General features: G+C 40.9%; 1 protein-coding gene across 2 annotated transcripts in view; it reads right to left on the bottom strand.

Moving 5' to 3' along the window:
* The window catches only part of Dclk1 (doublecortin like kinase 1), a 298,047-nt gene that overhangs the window by 266,026 nt on the left and 11,871 nt on the right, over positions 1 to 20,150 (bottom strand). For both annotated transcript variants that reach the window (XM_059265105.1, XM_059265108.1), the window contains exon 3: positions 14,526 to 14,872. In XM_059265105.1, the coding sequence (XP_059121088.1) occupies positions 14,526 to 14,872 (347 nt within the window). The remainder of the gene's footprint in view (positions 1 to 14,525; positions 14,873 to 20,150) is intronic.

Genomic DNA, 20,150 nt, shown 5'->3' on the forward strand with positions numbered 1-20,150 from the left:
CACCCCCCCAAAAAAACAAAAAAACCGTATTTTAAGACTTTGAAAATAAACTATCTTTACCTAGGGTAAAACAACAACAAAATAACAATAAAATGAGTCCTAATGACACTCTTCTATACTCATACATCAGTGCCTTTCTCAGCCATCATCAGAGAAGACTCCTCCTGCAGTAGATGGGAACAAATACAGAGACCTCCAGCCAGACAGAGAGAAACCTTGGAACACACAGCTCTAATGGGATGTCTCCATCAAATTCCTCCCCTCAGAGCTCAGGGAACCCCATGGAAGAGGAGGCAGAAAGAGTGTAAGAGCCAGAGGGGATGGAGGACACCAAGAAAATAAATCCCTCTAAATCATCTGAGCAAGGCTCATATGAACTTCCAGAGACTGTAGCAGCAAGCACAGGACCTGCAGGGGTCTGCACCAGATCCTCTGCATATGTATTATAGCTTCCAGGTTAGTACGTTTATGGGACTCCTAAGTGTGTGAAAGAGTGGGTCTCTGATCATTCTGCCTTCTCCTGGGGCTCTTTTCCTTCTATTGGTTTGCCTTGTCCAACTTCAATGTGATGGCCTTAGTTTTGTCTAGCTATATTTTATTTTGTCGTGTTTGGTTGTTATCTCTTAGAAGCCTGTTCTTTTCTAATGAGTGACAGAAGGGAGTGGATCAGGATGGGAGAGGAGGGGGAGGAACTGGGAGGAGTCGACGGAGGGGAAACTGTAATCCAGATATATTGTATGAGAAATGAATCCCTCCTCTCACCCCAAGACAAGGTTTCTCTGTGTAACAGTCCTGGCTGTCCTGGAACTCATGCTATAGACTAGGCTGGCCTTGAACTCACAGAGATCCACCTGCCTCTGCCTCCTTAGTACTGAGATTAAAGACATGTGCCGCCGCCGCCGCCACCACCAGGCAAAAGAATCTATTTTTAACAGAAGGAGAAAATTTTTAAAAAATAAGTAAAGGCTAATGTCTTCAAAAAGAAAAAAGAAAAAGAAAGAAAGAGAAAGGAGAAAAGGAAAGGAAAGGAAGTGTCTTCAGTGTTAATCATCAATGGATTTTCAATTCCACTATACCTTCTGTGTCTCCTGTGCGTGTGTGTGTGTGTGTGTGTGTGTGTGTGTGTGTGTGTGTGTGTGTGTGTGACATGACCCTGGGAGCAATTTTTGTTTCTGATGATCTTGAAGGGTTCTTTTTGAGGTTTTTGTTTGTTTGTTTGTTTGGTTGATTGGTTTTTTGTTGTTTTTTTTTTTTTTTTTTTTGAGATAGGGTTTCTCTGTGTAATAGTCCTGGAACTCACAGAGATCTGCCTGCTTCTGCCTCCCTAGTGATCTTGATGTGAAGAAGTGGATGGTGATGTCACTGCCCTGACTGCCAACATGCCCTAATGGAAGAGTAAAGACTAATAACACAGAGTTTGGACAGTTACAAACTGTTCTCAAGTCATAGGCCACAGGCTTTAAGAGCAGGGATTAATTTTAATGAAAGCCATTTAATAGTACATGGATACACAAAACTAAACATTTGTATTATTTGAGCTCTAAATGCGTTAGCAAAACAACTCTTGCACTCTTCAAAAACACGAGGGTAATTTCCCTAAAAGTGTTTCCAGACACTAAAAGGACGTTTCCAAGTAAGACTACCCCTCCCAACTGTCTGCTACCTACAGGAATATACGAATGTGATAATGTTGGTTTCTCTCGAAATGATGCCATTGGAGAGCAGTTGGTCTGAGCACCTATGCAGTGGGGGACACAGACAGCATGATGTTTTCTGACATAACAAACCTATGAGAACATGCATAGTCCAGGCAAGAAAACACATTTAGGTTAAAAGAGTAAAGTGTGTCTTCTTGATAGAATCCACATGAAACTGTTGATTTAATTTGGCCAAACCAAGGAGTTGTTTGCCAACACAGGTGGCTTGGTAACGGGCCTATTTTATGTCACTGTCAACAATAAGCATTCTGCATGATGAACTAATATTTGAGGTTTGACTTCTTCCAACTAAAAGAAGTCAAAGAGATGATCCTGATCTCCTTTTTTTGCCCAGCTCATCAGGGTCACCACATGTAATGATAATTTAATCAAAGGGAGTTTATTTTCAAATACAAAGTGACTAGACCTATCAATTTGAAGTGAAATACAAATAAAACAGAAAAGGAACTTTCGCTGCAGAAAAACAAAAATCATGATGTTGCCAAGAAACAACATGACCATTTCCCATGCCATTCTCTCACAGGATACCAACCCCAGAAATAGAAGGAGAACTATGGAGGCCATTCCACTCGTCCCAGGGCACAGCATCAAGCAGCCAGGAGAAATGAGGCGATGAGCTGGGTCTCCACACAGCCATCTGACTTAATGCTGGAACTCATTGCTTTTGACCTTCCAAACAAAAGACCCCCTGGTCACTGGCTTTTGAATGTGTTTGCACAGCTTTGTGTCCTGTGTCCTGACTGGTGCGAAGTCAAGGCCAGTCCACAGATGCATCAAGTAGGGACACCTTATTAGCCGATTAGCCTCCTAGGCTGCACATAAGAAAACCACTTGCCACTGTTACTTCCCACGGATTTACCCCATCCACTATTCTCAGCAGGTAAGTCTGTGAGATATAAGATCCTTGGCACTAAATATCCACGCACACTGGCTGAACATTACCTTCAAAGTCCCTTGCTCTTTCATTTCCCACACACATTAAAAACACCCTTGTGTTTGGGCATCTTCCATGCTGAGAGTTTTCTTGCCTGTAGGAACTGCACCTTGGCAACAGTTGAAGAGCTAAACTCAGCTCTCATGGGGAGTTTTATTGACATTCACTCATCCCCACTAAAGACTCACAGAAGATGAATGATGAGAACACTCATCTGTGTGTGGTGTGGGGAGGGACACAGAGAGCACCTAGCAGAATGCACACAAACTCTGTGGCCATGGCGTATATCAATCTCTTCCTCAAAGTTGGCATTTCCACAGTGCGCTCACCATTCTCTGAATCTCCTAATCTCCATTTAGTCCCCACATCTCCCATCAGGGCTGGATTTCAGAGGGAACACGTTTCATACTCATGGCCTGGATGCTTGCCTACTGACATTTATCCCTTGATATCTGATTTGAAGACTGGCATTGAGGGAATGTTGATGAAATTACTAAATCGGCCAAGATTGATGTTCTCATCCACCTACCATGCAACAGTCAGGGTTTCAGCACCCAGAGGCCTTGAGACTCCAATGTTACATGTGTACTGTTCCACCCCTGAACTGATGTTCTCAGGACTTCTTGTCACAAGGCATCACTGAAAATCTTGCCAAAATGTCCTCCCTGTTTCAGTGGATCTAGACAGACTGCACGATGGCCTTCTCCAGTGACATCACTGCTGCTATCTCTAGACACTTGTTTTACAGGACTTTTAAGAAGATGGCATGATCATATTTTTAGTATATAGAATTGTTTGCATTTTTCCTGTTGTATAAATAGCTTAAAAGAAATCTTACAGCACTACTGTGAAAAATCTCAAAAAGCAAAACATCTACAGCATTGGGTTGGTTAGACCCCGAATAGCCCAGTACTTCCTAGCATGTACAAGACCCTGTGTTCTATTCCGAGCCCCTATAAATAAAGGACCAAACTAATGAGCAGGAAGCCAAATTATACAAAGTAGAGTTCTTGTTAAAGAAAAAAAGCAAAGAAAATGGACCAAAACGTGGCTGAGGGCCATCTCGACTATCAGACTAGGGGTAATTTTCACTTATCTTAGTATTTTCTCATTTACATGGAAATTCTTTACATTGATTACATATTAATCTGTGATGCAAAATGCTAATTAAAAATTAAATCTCCCATCTGTCCTTTTGTTTCAAGGGCATGTGGTTTGCAACATAGTTCAGATTCAAAATTGGGTTTTTTGAAGTTCCATTTGATTTCTGAAACTGTTGTGGTTTGGTTTTTTGTTTTTTGCTTAATTTGGTTGCAAGGATTTAAGCTAATCAGAGGAATCTGTCACAGCATATGGCTAAGGCCACCAGTGTCCTCAGTTCTGGAGGTTCGGAGCTCCACAATTGGAGCAGATTCTTTCCTTGAGACTCTTAATGACTCATCACCAGTTTCTAAACCCATCAGCCAGGCCTTCCTTTAGTCACTGGGTGACCAAGGCAGTATCCAGAAGATTTAGGTCAGGTCATCTGACTAAGGTGGTGAGATCTTTCTAACAGACTGTTTATTGTCCCCTTACAGGACAAAGTTGCTTCCAGTGACTCTCAGAGTGCTCCCAAATTGGCAGATGGATTTTGTTTTTTAAATTGTCTTAAGAGTGTTTCACAAGTAGGAACTCAAGATAGGAAGCAAGGACCATGGTGAGAAGCTCACAGTCTGGTCACACTGCCAGGGAGCATTACATTTGCTTAGCGCTCCACACCACTAGAGCCCAAGGTGATCAAGGTGGCCCCACCATGGCCATGGGTTCTGTGTACTTTGCTGGACATTAGAAGCAATGTGCTAATTCAAACAGTGAGTCCTAGGACAAACTGGTGAATTGTCCAACATGGTGGTTTGAATGAAAATGTCCCCATAGGCTCATGGGGAATGGCGCTATTAGTAGGTGTGGCCCTGTTGGAGTAGGTGTAGCCTTGTTGGAGGAAGTGTGTCACTGGAGTTGGACTTTGAAGTTTCAGATGCTCAAGCCAGGCTAGGTGTTTTCTCTCTATTGCCTGCAGCTCCAGATGAAGTCTTGGCTCCTTCTCCAGCACCATGTCTGCCTGCATGCCACCATGCCTCCCACCACGATAACAGACTAAACTTCTGAACTGTAAGCCAGCCTCAATTAAATGGTTTCCTTTATAAAAGTTGCCATGGTCATGGTGTCTCTTCACAGCAATAGAACACCAGCTGAGACATCCAGTTACTGAGATATTAAATCATTAACTGATCAAAGCTTTAACCAAGTCAGGCCTTGGAGATTCAGAGGCCAGCAGGGCACCTTCCTGGTCACATGCCATAAAATCTTAAGGAAGAAACAGGCATGCATTTTACCAACACAATGAGGAGTTATAGCCTATATACAATAGCAGCAAATGAGTCCCAAGAGATGGAGCTGTGAGTTCTCACAGGAAACAAGGAAATGATCTGTAGATGAGATGAACTTTAAGCTGAATCTTGAGAAATGAGATTTGCAGAGCCAAACAGTAGTGGTACATTCAGAGAAATGTGTCGAATCATTGGGGTGATAATATTCAGTATAAATGTAAGCAGTGACTGGCTCAAAGAAGATGTTCAAAAAACGATGGTAACAATATTAGTATAACCTTATAATAGAATGGGTGACCAGCATGTCAATATCCTTAAGGAATACCCTGTACAATTGAAGAGACAAGCCAATAAAATAACATGCAGGCTGCATTTACAATTGATTGACAAAACACCATCACTGATAGTCCATCTTGGTAGTTTAGTTACAAAGGAAACAATGCAAAATGGCTAATTCTATGCCCATGGTCTAACCAGTGTTAATTACTAGTGACCAGTGACCTTAGGAAATCTGGAAACAAATGCAGGAAGTTAGACTAGTACATGGAGAGCACTTACCACAGCTCAAGCAATTGTATCAGTGACAACCCCCAAAATACAAGGTGAATGTTATGATAGCAACTTTAATGGTAAAATAAATCCAGAGAGTTTGATTTGCCAAGGGTCACACCACTGGTGAGGGTTAGAGGCAGGATTTGCTCTTACAAAGGTTTTATTCCAAATGTCATTTCTAGGCATTATCACAGGAATTGTTTCTATGTAAAAAGACATATTTACAAAGGAAGAGAAGATTGGTCATCATTAAGGAGTAATGCTGAATAGTGAGCTCCTATTGTATAGTTCAAACATGACTTTTCTCAAACCAAAAATAACCAAACAACTAAACCCTTGGATTTCAATGTAACAATTGATGGTAATCAGTAACTGCTATGATTCATATCTGTCAAATTAATACAAACCTTTTCATACTCATAAGCCAAACAAGCCCTTTCCTCCCCAAGTTACTTTCAGCCAGTGTTTTATCTCAGCAACAGAAAAACAAACTAGAAAGGAACCAATCATGATGCTAAATTTGATTACTTCCTTTAACATTTATGACAATTAACAAAGCAGGCATTATGATTCTTATAACATAAACATAGGAGATAAAACAGTATCGTCAGAGAGTTAATTGCTCCCACTGGGAGAATGTTTTTCATTGTCTCTAGGGTAGAAGACAGATTTTTTACTCAAATCTATCAGTCTATGAAACCAGTGTATCTCTTCTGTGTCATATAACTGTTTCTCCCTATGCTTAAGTAAAATATATAAACATCAAAATTCCTCATCCTAAGCAAATTCAATATGCAGAATTTTATATTTTAAATAATCAGTAAGTCGGTTGGGATGATTTGAATAAAATGGTCCTTATATGCTCATATATTTGAATGTTTGTTTCCCAGCTGGTGGAACTTTTTAGGAAGGATTAGGAGGTGTGGCCTTGTTGGAAGGGGCTTATCATTGGAGGTGAGCTTTGAGGTTTCAAAAGCTCACACCAGGAACAGTTCTCTCTTTCCCTCTCTCCCTCCCTCCCTCCCTCCCTCCCTCCCTCCCTTTCTTCTTCTTCTCCTTCTCCTTCTCCTCCTCCTCCTTCTTCTTCTTCTTCTTCTTCTTCTTCTTTTTCTTCTTCTTTTTCTTCTTCTTCTTCTTCTTCTTCTTCTTCTTCTTCTTCTTCTTCTTCTTCTCCTTCTCCTTCTCCTCCTCCTCCTCCTTCTTCTTCTTCTTATTCTTCCTCCTCCTCTTCTTCTTCTTCTTCTTCTTCTTCTTCTTCTTCTTCTTCTTCTTCTTTTCTCTCTCTCTCTCCCTCTCTCTCTCTCTCCTGCCTACAGATCAGGATGTAAGCTCTCAGCTATTGCTCCAGAGCCAGCCTGATGCCATGTTTCTTGTTGCTTCCCACCATGTGATCATGGACTGTAAGCACACCTCCAATTAAATCGTTTCATTTAAAACTTGCCTTGGACATGGTGTCTCCACAGCACTAGAACAGGGACTAAGACGCCAGCATCTTTTCAGTTATCTTAGTCATCTTTTCAGTACTATAACCAACACTTGAGATGACCAACTTAGAAGGAGAAAAGACTTATTTTGATTCATGGGTTTAGAAATTCCAATCCATGGTCTACTGGTCACATTGCTTTTGGACCTGTGGAAAGGCAACATATCAACAAGAGCATGTGGTGTGGTAAACTACCCACTTCGTGGACAGGGAGTAAAAGAACAGAGGAAGGAACGGGAGGAGTGGTTCAGGAGTTAAGGGCATGCACTGATCTTGCAGAAAACACAAGTTTGGTTTCCAGCATCCCCATCAGGAGATTTACATCTGCCTATAACTCCAGCTCCAGGGATCTGACACATCTAGCCACCAAGATTAACTGTACTCTTGTGTGATGCACACCTATACATATAATTAAAAGTGAAGGAAATATTTTTTAAAGAAAAGGTAGCAAGGTAAAAAGGAGTAGCTTGGCCCCCACAACTCCTTCTGAGGGCATTTCCCTGTGATCTAAAGGCATCGAATCAGTTCCTATCTCTTAAAGGCTCCAAGTTGAGAAACGAACCTCTAACGTACAGATCTCTGAGGGACATCCAAGATTTGAACCAGCTAAGGAAACAAAATGAATTTCTCAGACTTAAGAAGCAACTACAAACTAGATTTTCCCTGGCTGAAATCTAAGCCCACACATAGCTGACTTTAAAGTCTGTTTCCACCATCTCCATAGGGTCCCCAGTTCCCAACCTGTGGTGCGGCCAGGTTATGAGGCCAGTCGCTGTGAAGAACACATCACCACTAGGAGGCGATCATCGAGCAGTCTTAGAGCTCCCTCTGCTCCCTACAGAGAAGCCTCTGGAGAATGGGTTTTCAGTCCTGCTTTAGAAGGAACCTTCAGAACTTACTTTTGTTAAAACCACTTCTAGAACATGCACCACTTCAGGCATCCATAGTTGATTACAGCAGGCGGAAGAGGGTGTAGCTCTTCCAAAATCTGAGGAATTAACATCTACATCAGAACACTTGTAGAGCCTAAGTCTTGATTAACCACCAAACATACATCACCTAAAATAGCACATCCTATTCTGAACACTTCAATTCTCTAAGTAAAATGCCATAATTATTTTAAGCTCCCCTTTCTTTGAAATCGGCTAAGATATTTCCATCAACTCCCAGGTCCGATGAGTTGGGAGGATGGCCGAACATGTGCTCCGAGCTTTTGTCAAAATTTCAATTCTGACACTTGAGGATGCAAACTTAATTACCAGTCTGACTATTTTTTATACTAACTGCAAACAAAACTAAAAAAGTGCTGTTCATTTCCCTGATAGAGATAATAAATCAAAATAGTAAAAAAAAAAAAAATGTAGCTCAGAAAGAAAGTTTAAACATGCCAATGAGAATAAGAGTTGTCATGGAAAAGCTTTGTTTTCCTCAGAGAGACAGAGAGAGGGAGAGGGGGAAGGGGAGGGAGAAGGAGAGAGAGAAAGAGAGAGAGAGAGAGAGAGAGAGAGAGAGTCACTATAGCAACAGATACAGGCAACCTCCTTTTCAGGTTCAATGAATCCTTATTTCTTACTTTTTATTTAGAAACTTTCAATTTTCACATTTTTATCTTTACTGACTGCTATAGCCAATTTCAGTATTTAACAACCTTTATCTCCTCCTATACTTGTAAGAGGAAGGTGTAGTTTATTCTATGAACACAATTTTCTAAGATCCTTTATGTTTTTTAATTACTCATATTTATCTTATGTGTATGAGTGTGTGCCTACAGGTATGTCTGTGCACTATGTGTATGCAGGGGTCACAAAGACGAGAGGAGGCATTGGATCCCCTGGAACTGGAGTTACAGATGGTTGTGAGCCACCATATGCATGCTGGGAACCAAACCCAGGTCCTCTGCCAGAGCAGCCAGTGCTCTTAACCACTGAGCTATCTGGCTTTCCAGATCCTAGTTATTTTTACTTCAGAACAAAATTAGATATCTAAAACCAAAGATCATCTTGTGATACATGCCCGCTAATTCTTTGGACGTAGCAAGAGACCAACAAAACAGCAAAACGGAACCATTACAACATGTTCTGCAATAGGATTTGCATGTGTAGGTCCCTCCCTCTCCTTTTCTCGCTAACTGTGGAATGTCCCATCTGATATCTCCAGGCCATGATTGACCCCTCGGGTCACTGAATGCATGGAAAAGTGAACGAGCTGGCAAGAAGGGAGGACTGTACGTCAGCCAAATGATCCTGAAGATTTTTCACATAAGCAAAGCAGGAAGTTGCTGGCTCACGCGGTCACGCCAGTGGTGACGGATTTTACAAAGTGCATTGCTTACGTGAAATATCTACCAGATAAAAATGTAGCCTCTCTGAATTTTTCCTCTGCTATCTAAGTATGCTCCGACACTGTACATGCTATATATTCAATGTCTAAGAATAGGCAGATCTACCTATGGTTTCCTCTTAAAGACTCTCTGGTTTACTACTGTTGTATTTCTGAGGGGGTGGGGGTCACTGGGATAAGCCTCGCCTATGATCTTCTCTGTACAAATGACCTGCTTGGGCACTGGCTGTTCTTTATATTTCTAAAGAAGTGTCAATAACCATGACTTTAGAAGATTTACCAGCGGCAGGCAGCCAGACTGACATTTCCATAAAAGGATTCAAGAGCCATGTTATACTTGTATCAAATCTTGTATCTCTGTGGCTTAATCACTTCAAAACAGTAATATTTCAAATGACCTCCAAGAGTGACAACTTAGCAGGGTGAGTGAACAGCCCACACCGAGACAGTGTTGTGTGTCTCACAACAGAGAACGTAAGATCGAGAAAGTGACTCTCGGGTTCTTAGATTCTGGGAACCTCTGGAATGTGGAGGAGGGGGCTGCGACTTCAGCCTTCGGTTTGCACACACATGTCCTTTTCCCTTTCCGGCAGGCCTCAGTCAAGAGTCAGATAAATAAAGCACTACTGAAAATAGGGTTCGGCAAATATTTCCGTGACTTCTGCAGCCACGACAGCTGACAGCTTGATACCATGATGAGCAGAGCCTCCCAGAAGCTGGCGGGGGTGCAGTGGGAAGAGGAAGGTTTTAGCTAAGCAATTCTGGATGCTTCTCTTCATGAGCCACCATGGTCACCCTAGCCAACTGCAGCTTCCTGTAGACACTTTAGACAGTGAAGCGTTTCCAATATGTTGGTTTCCTTAGTTCCGTCTCAAAATATCTCAGAAAAAAAAAAAAATGTGCCAGAGGCTGAATGAACTCTGAGGCTAGGGCTTAATGCAACCCTGGGAGGCAGCAATTTAGGAGGCCACATGGTGGCAAGAACTAGTGAGAACAGTGTGTGGACTATGCCCTCCAGTGTCTAGTTCCTCTGGGTAGCAGTGAACAGCGGGCATAGTTTTCACTGTTACTGCTAAAACCACAGCATTTGCTCTTTCCATCCACAACACATCTGCATGCTGCCCGAAGGGGACAGCGAAATCAATCCAGCTTGGACGTTGTCCTCACTCCTCACTACGCAGCTACCAAAAGCATTCAAGCATTCATTTTATAAACAGTTCTATTTCTTCAATGCAAAAATATTATCTTTGAATATTTATTTATGTATTTTCCATACTGTTTATGGATTTGATGCAGACCTGAGTTACGCAAATAAAAAAATAAAGGGCATAAATCAATGAGCAGTTAGCTTAGTTGGTTAGATGGTGGTGCTAATAAAAAACTGGTACAAATCGTTATAAGGCTGGTTCCTGATGCAGCATAGAGATGCCCATGCCATCCTGTACTGAGTGTGCTGGCTAGTTTTAGGTCAACTTGACACAATCTAGAGTCATTTTGAGGAAAACACAGTGGAGAAAATTCCTCCACCAGACTGCTGTGTGGGCAAGCCTATAGTGCATTTTCTTGATTAATGGTTAATGTGGTGTCACCCCTGGGCAAGTGGTCCTGGATTATTTAAGAAAGCAAGCCATGAGGACCAAGCCATTAAGGAGCACTCCTCCATGGCCTGTGCTTCAGTTCCTGTCTCCAGGTTCCTGCCTTGAGTTTCTGCCCTGACTTCTGTCAGCAACGGCATTGCACAACTCTCAGACATGAGAATTGTAAGTAAAACAAACCCTTTCCTCCACACGCTGCTTTTGGTCACAGTCATCACAGCAATAGAAAATGAACTAAGAGTTAAGTTCACTACACTACACTGAGTGTCACTCCATAGGAAGGCTTGGAAGAACCCCGCTGTTTCTCAGAGGCTTACTAAAAACAACCTGTCTCTGCAGAACTGTCCAAACATTCTACTTGAACAAACTATTTATTGGGCAGATTTCCCTTTAGAACTGAAATGATTCAAAACTCCCAGGGTCCGTGAAGAAGGGCTTTATTTTCGCTACTGGGAATTCAAACAGAAATTCTTTATGCTCTTTAACTCTCTCATCTAATTCTTCTGCACAGAAAACTGTGCTTCAAGAAAAGCAGTCAACTTCAGTAGTCAATTAGAATAGCTACAGTGTATATGAGATATCATCTCTCTCAACTACGTATCTACCTATCTATCTGTCCATCCATCCATCTATCTATCCATCCATCCATCCATCCATCCATCCATTCATCCATCCATCCCTACCCTGAAAACATTCAAATGAGATTCCTTGGGAAAAATGCTTCCGTTATAATTTAGATCTTGAACATCCTCCACAGGCCTAATTCTTAACAGCGTGTTCCTCAGGCTGGTGCTATGAGAGGTGGTTGAACCCTTAAGAGGTAGACCTTCATGGGAAAGCCTTTAGGACATCGGAGATACGCCCTAGAAGAGGACTGCGGTTTCTTCATGGCCTCTTTCTTGCTTTCTTTCACTTCCTAGACATGAGATGAATGGCTTTGCTCACTTGCCTGGGTTCCTATCCCAGAGTTCTGCCTTGCCACTGGCCCAAAGGAACGGGCAACCTGGTCATGGATTAGTATCTGCAGACCTGTGAGCCAAAGTACTTGTCTCTTTATAAGTTAATTACCTCAGGATTCTCACTGGGTGATGGGGCGCTGCCTACCACTATTCCATTAAAAATTTTTCTCAGTAAATTCGCAGGTGTTCTTGGCCTGATCTGCCCTGGTAAAGAGATAACCAGCACAAGCCTTGAAGTGTCACCGGCTCAAATTCTAACTCCACCATTTGTTGTCTTTAGACATGTTTTAAGCATTTTTTTAACATGTTTAACAAATTATGACTTAGTAAGAACAATGATCCAACTGTTGTAGGGATTAAACATGATTGTACATACCATATGCTTAGAAAAATGCTCAATAAGCCTATTATCACTATTATACTCCAAGAGTTCCATCACATACCCTGTCATAGCTGGAACCATAATGGAGTAATAACTTCCATGTTTTATTGGTGATTATAGTGAAGCTCAGTCACATGTTTTCAAAAATCATCTGTTGATAAGCCAAGATTTGAATCCCAGTCTTTGGCTATTCAACATTGGATTGTTTCCAATTACACTGAATTATTCACATTGATTATTTACGTTAGTCCATAGCAAACATAGTCATTGTGAAATGTTGATGTTAGGCAAATTCAGAAAAGAAGAAACAACTGAGAACATTATATCAAATCTAGGAGAAAGTAAATGATTAGTTGATACAAGTATTAACTGAAGCAGTGGCCCCCGACTTCTTGACTTCACATACAGCAGTTTTGAATACCCCAAATTCCAAATGAGAAAAAGCAGAAGAGGAGGAAAGGGGGGATGGAGGAGGAAAACTTATATAATTCAAAATTCTTTTGAATGACTTCAGTTAACATACAAAGGTTTCATTATAGCACGCTCATCCACAGGCTTCCTGACTTCCTTCTCAGTCATCCCCCCCCCCTCCCCGCTGTCTGCCTGTGTTCCCTGTGTCACCCATTGCTGGTCCCCTTCCTCTACCCACATAGTGCCCCATTCTGCCTTCATATGCATGGAGGGGGTTTGCTTTAAAATTTCCTTTTTTTTTCTAAAAACAAGTGAACTCCCATCTTGGAAAAAAAATCATCTCAGGAAAATACAGAACTACGGAATGGCTGAACAACCTGAGATAGACTTCAATGCCTAAATGTGATGTTCATTTCCTTGTGGCCACTATAATTCACAAGCCAATGGTGGACTTGCTGGCCACTGATATATAGAGGACATTCAAACTTCTTAGGTCTCGAAGATGGAGAATATTACCCCCATGAATCCTTATCCGCATGCAAGTTTTCTGAGACAAGCAGAAGACAGTCAATAATCACAGACAACTGGTACTCTCCTTCATTCCTAATGAATTTTAATAAGTTAGGACACTTAAATGGATCCCCAGCGGAGTGATTCTTCATAACTGACACTCCTTATAGTATTAGCATCTATTCTCATTCATAAACTTTGGATGTGTTAGCCTTTAGGAACTTCCATGAGAATTCTACTTAGTATAAGTCTCTTCGTTATGAATCTAGTTTAGATCCTTCAAATTACCCTCAAATCACAAAAAGTCATTAAAAACACATTAAAATTACATTTCAGGAATGGTTTCTGGGGAGGGAGGATGGTTTAAGGGTAAAGAGGCTTAGGTTGACCATGCTCGAGTGGGTGGTCTCACACACTTCAATGTATGAGCAGCACAATTCGGATTCAGTGAGTTACCAAAAAATAAAAAATAAAGGGCACAAAGTTGGGAGGAGGTGAGAAGGTACGGGCAGAACTGGAAGGACTTAGGGGAAATAGTAGGGGATGAATACGATCAAAATACATTGCATGAAATTCTTACATATGAATAAAAATATATTGCAAAAACATACTTTTCAAGCAAAAGTAACAATGCTCAGAATGATCATCATAAACAAAAGGGCACTGTTCAACTCCCAATGAGCAGCAAACATGCCATGCAAATAATCAGCACAGATTCTTCCTGCAGTTCCCATCCTGACAAACCTTCTCAGAGTAGCCTAGGTGGAAACAGGCCATTCCTTAGCTACAGATTTTAAAGTCTTGACAATTCCATTGAATATGACTAATGAACATTTCTAAGACATAGAATCATAAATTGTGATTTAGCTCAACAAATGCTTTCTATTTTTCCCTTGCAGACTCAGTTTCTCTCAGAATCTTAATCATCTTTAAGGCTCTGACAGGCCTTAAAGGACATAGGAAAAATTTGAAATCAGAAGACAGAATAGCACTATTATGCTAAGCAAATAATTACTTAAATAATAAAAATGATGATTTCCTCTTCAAAGATAGCTCCTCCTCTTTGTGTTTTTTTTTTTCTTTCTTTATTATGGTGATCAATCCTGTCTGGTACCAAGACTAGTCTCAGATCAATGTGTGTTTGTGAACTAGGTGACCCAGTCCCTTCAACACTAATAAAGCATGTACTTGAGGTCCCCACTTTATGCCAAGCATTATCCCCCAATATCCTGGCACTTGCCCATAAAATCAGAGTGGCCCAGGCTCCACCCTTACCTGCTTCCCATCCAGAGTGTACAGGCGCTTCACCACACCCGAATCCAGCTTGATAGCATCGGTAATGTCAGTGAGAACCTGCTCGAAGGAATGAGCCGTCTTCTTGTTCAGCAGGATCCTGACAGCCTTCCGTGGCTTCACCCCACTTCTGATGATGGTGACCAGCTTGGGTCGGATGAAATCCTTGTTCTCCCGAACCTCTGAGGGTCCTCCCTTGGCAGTGGCCAGTGAAGATACTGCCCGGGAAGCTGAGGTGGTCTTGACGTTCACGGACCAGTTGGGGTTCACATTCTTGGTGTACTCCAACTTCTTAAAGGGCTCGATAGAGCCGCAGACATAGCTTTCACCTGAGGAAGAGAGAGGACATTTCAAATTTACACCTCAGGGAAGCCATTTCCTTTCCCTATGCTCAGTCTTTCATGTGTCCATTTCAAATCAGTGGCAAGAATCACCTATGGCTTTCAAATCAATGGAAGAATGATAGAGAATTAATTTAAAACACTATTTCTCACTTCCAATATCTTTCTTTTGATACAGACCAACTTCTTGGGAAGGAAAAAACAAAAGAAAATAATCATTTCTCTCCCTCTGGTTGCTGATAGAAATACCAATATTTCCACTTCTGACGGAAAAAGGACTGGAATTCAAAAATTGAGATTATCTGTTGATATTTGAGGGCATTTAAATTTTCAGCAAACTTCAGCATTGGGAGCACTTACATCTGGCACCTGAGATGATTTGAAAACTAAAAACAAATGGGTACACAGCTTCTTAAAATAGGTAACATATAAGTCTAGTGAGTATAATACAAAAATTCTGTTTAGCCAGATAAAATTGTAAAATCCAGCAAAGATAATCAACCTTCTTTTCTGCTGCCTACATCATGCTGACCGAGCCACACACAAGGAAATCCGTTCAAATGTGCTGACAGGCAAAAGTGAAAAACGACAAACTGTAGCTTCACAAATGCATTCTAATATCACAAAATGTTTATTAATTAATGACTCAAGAATATGTTAACGAAACACTCGACCTGAAAATACACAGATTATTCACCAAAGAATACAACACAGGTGCTGAGAGACCGAAAATTGTAAAATAATTGATTCTAAATACATATTTCACAGGATGAGGCAGAAACACTTTAAAATTAAAGATTTTATCACAACTCCCCCACTCACCTCCATACCTCATTAGTAAGCCTTTGTAATCAAAACCCGGTGGCCGCCAGTAAAGTGACCCATGCCTCATTCAGCACAACCCATTTACTGTTATCTAAGTCCTATTTTTAAACTAAATAATGCAAGCACTCAACGACACAGAATTAAGCAGCCACATAAAAATATCCCAACCCCAACTGGAGTTTCAAAAATAAAAAGACAGTTGGATATGTGTCATAGCTTGCTTCATATTGCTGAGGTTAAAAACTAACCAAAATGAACTTGGGGAGGAAAGGGTTTACTTCAGCTTATAGTTTATAGTCCATCATGGAGGGAAGTCAGGGCAGGAACTCAAGACAGGGACCTGGAGGCAGGAACTAAAGCAGAGGCCATGGGGGAGTACTTCTTTGCTGTGGATATTGCTATATGTAAATAAACACTGATTGGCCAATAGCCAGACAGGAAGTATAGGCGGGACTAACAGAGAAGAGAATTGAGGGAACAGGAAGGGAAGAGGGAGACTGCCTGGAGCCACTGCCAGGACAAGGAAGATGTAAGGTACCAGTAAGCCATGAGCCATGTGGCAAAGTAAAGTTTAATAGAAATGGGCTAAATATAAGAGTAAGAGCTAGACAATGACAGGCCTGAGCTAATGGCCAAGCAGTTTAAATAATGTAAGAGTTTGTGTGTTTATTTTATAAGTGGGCTCTGGGACTGGCGGGACTTGGTGGCGGGAGCTGGAGAAAAATTCTCCAGCTACAAATGGCGCCCAATGGCTTGAGTTTCCACCTTAAACCTCAGAATATTTAATAACCAATTCTAAACAGAGCCAAAAACAGGTTCCTGCTTCATGTCTCATATGGGCGGCTAGACACCGCAAAATGCGGGTTTGAACTACTGGCGGGTTCCTGGCGTGTGCACTTGACCTGCAGTATGGCAGGACTGAGACGTGTGCCAGCGGCACATTACGCTGTATGATAGATTTAGTCTTTACTAGTATATATTTTTAAAAAAAGAGGTTTCTGGGCTACACACTACTTTGATAAAAAGCGTAGACCCACTATTTCTGAGAGTTACAGCTCCCAGAGCTGGCAGAAAATGGACCACCACCATGTTGGGAAACTGAAGTGGGTGGAGCCAACAGCGACAGCACCATTTCAGTCTTAGAAGGCTGCAGTTTATTTAAATCAATAGGTTCACAATAAGACTGATTCAGATGGAATAGTTCACAATGTGTGTAAAATGTATGTAGGCTTAAAAGAGAGAAAAAACAAATATATACAGTTATATAAACAAATAGATAGTTTTTAAAAATAAAGTCTTTAAAGAAACATTAAAGGTAATAAGCCATGTAAAGAATGGCTATCACACAGAGAATCTGGATTATGTTGTCTTTGATATTCGTAACTGAAGAAAAACATTTGATTGTAAAAGCTGTTGAGTTATGCCAAAATGTAAATTTTAAAGGTACCTTGACTTCAAAATTTGGATATAAGGATATGTTGCTTTGGAAAAGAGTCTCTGCTTTTGTTTCCACAGAAAGCCAGAGACTATGGATTTGTTCCATATTAAGATACATCAGGTTTGACCAGCCAAGACCCCCTGAAAGGTCTCCAGTGACACCATAGCCCAGATGATTCAACATCCAGAATGGTTTCAAGGCAACTGGCTCAGACGATACAGCCTCACAGACTATTCCATGATCCTAAAATTTTCTTTGTGTCCCCATAAGATACAGCGCCCCCCTCCAGCAGGAAGTAGTAAGAAAAGCTACGCCCAAATTCCCAAATATACCAAGCTGGCTTTAGAGATGGAATTGGCTCACTCCCCCTCTAAACCCAGACATATTGCTCAAAAAAAAAAAATGGTTAAGAGATTCTTGTGTCCCAAATCAGAAGAGCCCTCTGGTGTGGGACAGAGAAAAACCAATATTTTTATTTAAAGCAGGTTGATTATAAATACAATCTCTTTCTAAAAAAAAAAGGGGGCTAGTTTAGATATGATAGAATGAAAGGGTAGATTAATGAACCTACTTTTAAAGAGTAACAACTTGTTTAAAATGTTTTACATTGCTATAGATTTTAGTTTATTGATACAAATTTAAACTTAATTTTGTTATACTATATATATGTTTCTATTCTTGTTTGAGGTATTATGTTTATGTAACTCATTTAAAATTGTAATGGATAATTAAAAAATAGATTAATAGTTAGTCATCTATGATAATATTTGTAGCCATGTTAGTTAAGTCTTCTAGGTATACATAGATATATTTCAGATAGATAGGTAGTCTTCAAACACTTCAAAGACCTACAAAATATGGCATTTAAAATGTTTTAAAAATTTAGACTTTTTGGACAGTGAGACATGTCTGCTCCTGACAGCACTGATTTACTTCAGAGAGGAGGATGGGCATCGAAGACACTCCATATGGAGTTTATCTTCACCTTGACAAAAATAGCCATTTGGGCAAGAAACTGTTCTTGCCTGGACTGCTTGATCAACTGGACATGCAGGACCCATAGAAAGGTGACCACTGAACTTTGCTTGACAAAATGGTCCTTCAGGTTCCTGCTTTGCAGAGAAAACTTCCAGACATTCTACAAGACACAGAGAAAAGTGAATAAGAGACTCTAGGCCTGTGGGCTAAAGACAGATGCCCCAACTTTACAAGAAAACTTTGGATGACTGTCCAGGCTCAGCTGTCTCTGTCTACCCTGCAAGATTCCCAAAAGTTGCTTGCATCCTTCTCCCATTTCTCAGGCAATATTATATCCTTCTGAGGTCTTTGATATGGTTAAAGACTAGATTCTTACAATTTTTCTTAGTTATAATAAAAGATAAGTTAGATATAAAACCTTAAACTCACAAATATAAGACAGATAAGATCTCTTCTTTAATATTGTAACTGTAATTCTTGCTTGATAATTGTTTTGTTATATGTAATTTTACTATGTTAAAGTTAAAACCTTCCTTTTTAAAAAAAAAAGAAGAAAAGGGGAAGTGCTGTGGCTATCGCTATATGTAAATGAACACTGATTGGCCAATAGCCAGACAGGAAGTATAGGCGGGACTAACAGAGAAGAGAATTGAGGGAACAGGAAGGGAAGAGGGAGACTGCCTGGAGCCACTGCCAGGACAAGGAAGATGTAAGGTACCAGTAAGCCATGAGCCATGTGGCAAAGTAAAGATTAATAGAAATGGGCTAAATATAAGAGTAAGAGCTAGACAATGACAGGCCTGAACTAATGGCCAAGCAGTTTAAATAATGTAAGAGTTTGTGTGTTTATTTTATAAGTGGGCTCTGGGACTGGCGGGACTTGGTGGCGGGAGCTGGAGAAAAATTCTCCAGCTACACTTCTTACTGGCTTGTTCTCCATGGTTTGTTCAGCCTGCTTTCTTATAGATCCCAGGACCACCTGCCCAGGGGTGGCATTGCCCACAGTGGGCTGAGTTCTCCTACATCAACCATTAATTAAGAAACTGTCCCTACAGACTTGATACAGGCAATTCAATGGTGGCACTTTCTCAACTGAAGTTGCCTCTTCTCAGACGACACTAGCTTGTGTCAAGTTGAAAAAAAAAAGCTAACCAGTACAATATGTGTGCCAACATTTATTTTGCTAAGGGTTTTTAACACTTCTTTCAAACATGTACATCATGCCCCATAAAAACCTATAAAACTAGAAAACATTTCTCCATCCCCCTTCCTTGGAAGAGCCTGACTCATCCCAAGTATATTTCCCCAGGATCCAAGTAGATATCATACATACATATACATGTGCATGCCCATATGCATATACATATATGATGCTGTGACAGGGGTGTTTTCAAAGTTTGTTAAAGAATTATGAACTCATCCGTGGGAAGAGCTATGTGGAAATTCGGACTCAAAACTGTGCTATGTAAGCATGTGACCTTGGACAGGTCCCTTAGATTTCAGAGTAGTGGTTCGCTCAATGAAACTTCACTGAGCTTTTATGAAGGTCAAATTAGAAAGCCTGGGAATGCAACTTAGCACACACATAGCCCAGAGGCCTGGGTTCATCCTTAGTATTCACCCACCCCTGGTAGACAGTGGAGATGAGAGTATCACAAATGCAGAGTTGCTCTGAAAGTGACCAGAGGCAGCTTTACTCTTGACCATGAAATAGGCTTAAAAGGACAGTTAAAACAGTAAGTTGGCCATACATCAAGTCATGTTCTGATGCATGCCATCTCACCTATAAATCTCACCACAGCTTATGAGTCCAATACTAGTATGCCTCTCATTGTAGGACACACTGAGGTACAATACCCTAGGTAGCTTGTTCAAGGTCACATGACTAGCAAAGATGAAAGCAAAATTCAAACAGTGATTGGTCTGACTCCAGAACCTATGCTCTTACTCGTGATTCAATGTGTGTGTGTGTGTGTGTGTGTGTGTGTGTGTGTGTGTGTGTGTGTATGCCTCTGAAGAGAACAC

Source organism: Peromyscus eremicus, chromosome 6 (assembly GCF_949786415.1).
Source record: "Peromyscus eremicus chromosome 6, PerEre_H2_v1, whole genome shotgun sequence".
Taxonomy (NCBI): Eukaryota; Metazoa; Chordata; class Mammalia; order Rodentia; family Cricetidae; genus Peromyscus; species Peromyscus eremicus.